Here is a 3,055-nt window from a genome sequence, read left to right on the forward strand (position 1 = left end):
AGTCAATTATCTAAGTCGACTCTGTTCGCCCCTTCGAGATCCTTATCATGTTCTTCTCGTATATGCGTGCTACGCAGCACTAGAGTGATGTGGGATATTCGTTAGTGCATGCGTGCAGGCGCTGGTAAGCACGCGCGACAAGATGGAGACCACGTTCGCGATGACTTGCGATGCAGAAAATTCAATACCACGCGCCCGGATGATATCCTTGAGATCATTGTGTGATCGAGACTTTGTGTGATTCGTATTGTGTCATCAATAGCTGGGAAGAATGATACTCTTCGCAGACGGGAATTTCAAGAATTCCCGAGAAGACAGAACCATCAATCTTTCCAGGAAGAATGACCGTTATTTTTCCCCATACACCCAGGGCTGCACGGAGACTTCAACTTCTAGTGTCTCGCTATCGCGGCGACAGCGACAGTTTCGCCGATATCTGCTCGTTTCCAGCATTTCCGGTCGAGTTCCAAGTCACGATCATAGACAACGAAACGTGAGTCGCGTTACGTGATGCACTACCAATTGTTATCGATCGCTTTGGCGAGCGCGGTTAGCAACGTACACGAACCTCACTCAAAGAGGGTATATATCGACTCAACGGTGTTTCGTAGAGAGGCCTCAATGGTTTGTAAGCATCAATAAAATCAACGGTCATCGAACCCATGACATGGAATCGCAATATCTCCATATTGGCTCGGGAATTCTGGGCCAATATGGAGATATTGCGAGTCAGAAGAACAGTGTCGAACTTCTATTATAACCCCAGGTTAGAGTCCGCATTGACTATCAAACGATGTCCATTACATCGCGTGCAACAAAACGATCCATCTATGGTTTTTCTCGCGAGATTCATTCCCGAATCGTCTTCAAGGGGAACAGAATGAAGTGGTTCCATTCATTCCCAGCAGCTTCGACTCGCTGCCGTAGAGAGCACACTGGACAGGCCGCGCGAGAAAATTTCCGGTCGACCCCGCCTCCAGACCAGGGAAGAATGTATTCTTTCTCCCCAGGTATTGCAGCGTGGATCTTGATGACAACTGAAGTCACTGACGAGTTTCTTGATGAAGTATATACAATGTTTTTCAATGGATATGATTTAGCAGCACAGCTCGGAGCTTAAGTATCTTAGACAGATATACACAATAAAACCGAGTAGCACACAATCCGTCCCCGACAACAGTATATTCCCGGGAATAGGAAGAATGATCCATTCTTCCCGTTTTTGGGCCACGCTGATCAGCAGTTTTCAGACAGTAAGCAAATGACGCACGCCCGAAAGTTGCTTCGTACCCTCGTTACGAGAGTGTCTTTCTCACCGCCAATAATGACATATACATGACGTTGTTACTGTTACCATAACAACATCAACTAAGTATGAACCGCAGTTCAGCCTTCCACCCAACCCAAGTGTCGCAGCATTGAGACACGTCACATAGTCAATGCACGGCATGATGCCACCTACTCCCCCCACAAGCGGAAGGTCCCGTCCAGACCACCAGACACCAAGAACCGACTAGGAGCTTCATATCCGCTCTCAAGTGACACCGACTGAACCTGAGTCACCACAGCAGCACTCCCAAGTGAGAATGCCGCGGACGGCGCTTCCTGCCGAGTCCTCATGGCCTTCTAAGGTCCTCAGGAACTTCTTCTCCCACACGTCGAACAACTTCACCGATGAATCCATCGAGGCAACAGCGATGACCTGCGAGCGCCGCCTGTTCTGATAACGATTCCTATCAGATGTCACCTTTCCACTAATGTCCCAATCAGCTTCGTTGGCCGGCATATTCCCAGTGTCTATTTGCAGGACCTCAGCAACCATACGCAAGTCCCAAACCTTCACGACGCCGTCTGCATCAGCTGATGCCAAGTACATGCCCTACCAAAAACGACATCATCGAACGACATTCAACAGTGCGTGCCAATTTGATATGCAAATTTCAAGCTGTGGTGGATATAGATGGAAGTTCTACAGTTGTCTCGACCTCGGCGTCCGTAGACCTTCCGATCTTCGAGATAATATGGCTACTCTATTGTGTGTATACCAGGGCCGTCTGTGTCACAGTGGAGGTCGTCGGTACGCGACGGTCATATACTCCCGGTTCACTGCGTACGATATTTCTCCTTCAATCAATTCAACATGAGACCCCATATCTCGTCGAGTAAGCAGTCACAAGTTGTGATAGCAAGATGGCATTGGAGGGCCTGATGATCACTCTATCGTCCAATAGTTGTGTGCTGTGGAATCCGTCTGCCCAATCTGTCCCTCCTAGCTATGGCTAGTAGGAGGTTGTACTGTTGCTGTTGTACTCATTCCTATTCCTCCAAATAGTAACGCTCTGGCTAGTGTTATAAGTCAATGTCAACAGGATCTGTGGTGTCGAACAACCCAACGGGTGATCATGGTGCATCATCCGGCCCTCAGATCTCTTTTAATGACAAGAACCCTTTGGATAGGGTTAAGGCGGCTCTGGCAGCCGTACCTGGAGGAGGTTTTGAGGAGTTGGAAGTTGAATGGTCTCGCTTGCAAACTCAGAGTACTTATCGGCAGCTCTTGGCTATAATTGGCGTATCGGCCAATGCTCTAGCATGGTCAGGATTGGAGTTTACCTGTGCTGCGAAGCGTCTCGGTCCTGACCCAGCTGCATTTCATGCAGCATATAAATTGAGCCGACATCGTAGTGCTACTCGTGATAAAGCTTTTGGTCAAGAAGATGGTTTTGACGCGTTCAACTATGATGCCCTTTGTCAGCATTTAGCCTCTGCTACTGCCCGTATTACAGGTCCAAAGTGGGGCCCTCTCTTGGTTGGCCTGGCCGCCTATCTCCCGGAAACCGTTGTTGACACTGCCTTACGTAGCAATCTTAAGGAGGCTCTTTTCTCCTCAACAAATGGTGTGGAGAAGTTTGATCCCAAGTCCGATTTATTGCTCTGGACTGCAATCACCAAAGAAGCTAGCAAAGGTATCTGTGATAATGATATGTTGAAGGAGTACTTCGTGAAATGGACGATGCACTGAAGCCTATATGATAAATTGGTATCTTGTTGGCGTGAC

The 3,055-nt window shown here is 48.3% G+C and overlaps 2 protein-coding genes across 2 annotated transcripts; one reads left to right on the forward strand and one right to left on the reverse strand.

The window, feature by feature from the left end:
* Positions 1–1,534: 1,534 nt before the first annotated feature.
* On the reverse strand, positions 1,535–1,876 carry Pmar_PMAR002624 (WD repeat pf20, putative; the record flags this gene model as incomplete). The annotated part of the gene is made up of 2 exons (XM_002768865.1): positions 1,535–1,702; positions 1,748–1,876. 2 exons carry the CDS (start codon positions 1,874–1,876, stop codon positions 1,535–1,537), a joined length of 297 nt encoding a protein of 98 aa, XP_002768911.1.
* Positions 1,877–2,359: 483 nt separating this feature from the next.
* Pmar_PMAR002625 (hypothetical protein) lies at positions 2,360–3,019 on the forward strand (the record flags this gene model as incomplete). Its single annotated transcript, XM_002768866.1, has 1 exon — positions 2,360–3,019. The coding sequence occupies one exon, from the start codon at positions 2,360–2,362 to the stop codon at positions 3,017–3,019; it is 660 nt and encodes a 219-aa protein (XP_002768912.1).
* Positions 3,020–3,055: the final 36 nt, after the last annotated feature.

Source organism: Perkinsus marinus, assembly GCF_000006405.1.
Source record: "Perkinsus marinus ATCC 50983 genomic scaffold scf_1104296966988, whole genome shotgun sequence".
In the NCBI taxonomy this organism is placed as follows: domain Eukaryota; phylum Perkinsozoa; order Perkinsida; family Perkinsidae; genus Perkinsus; species Perkinsus marinus.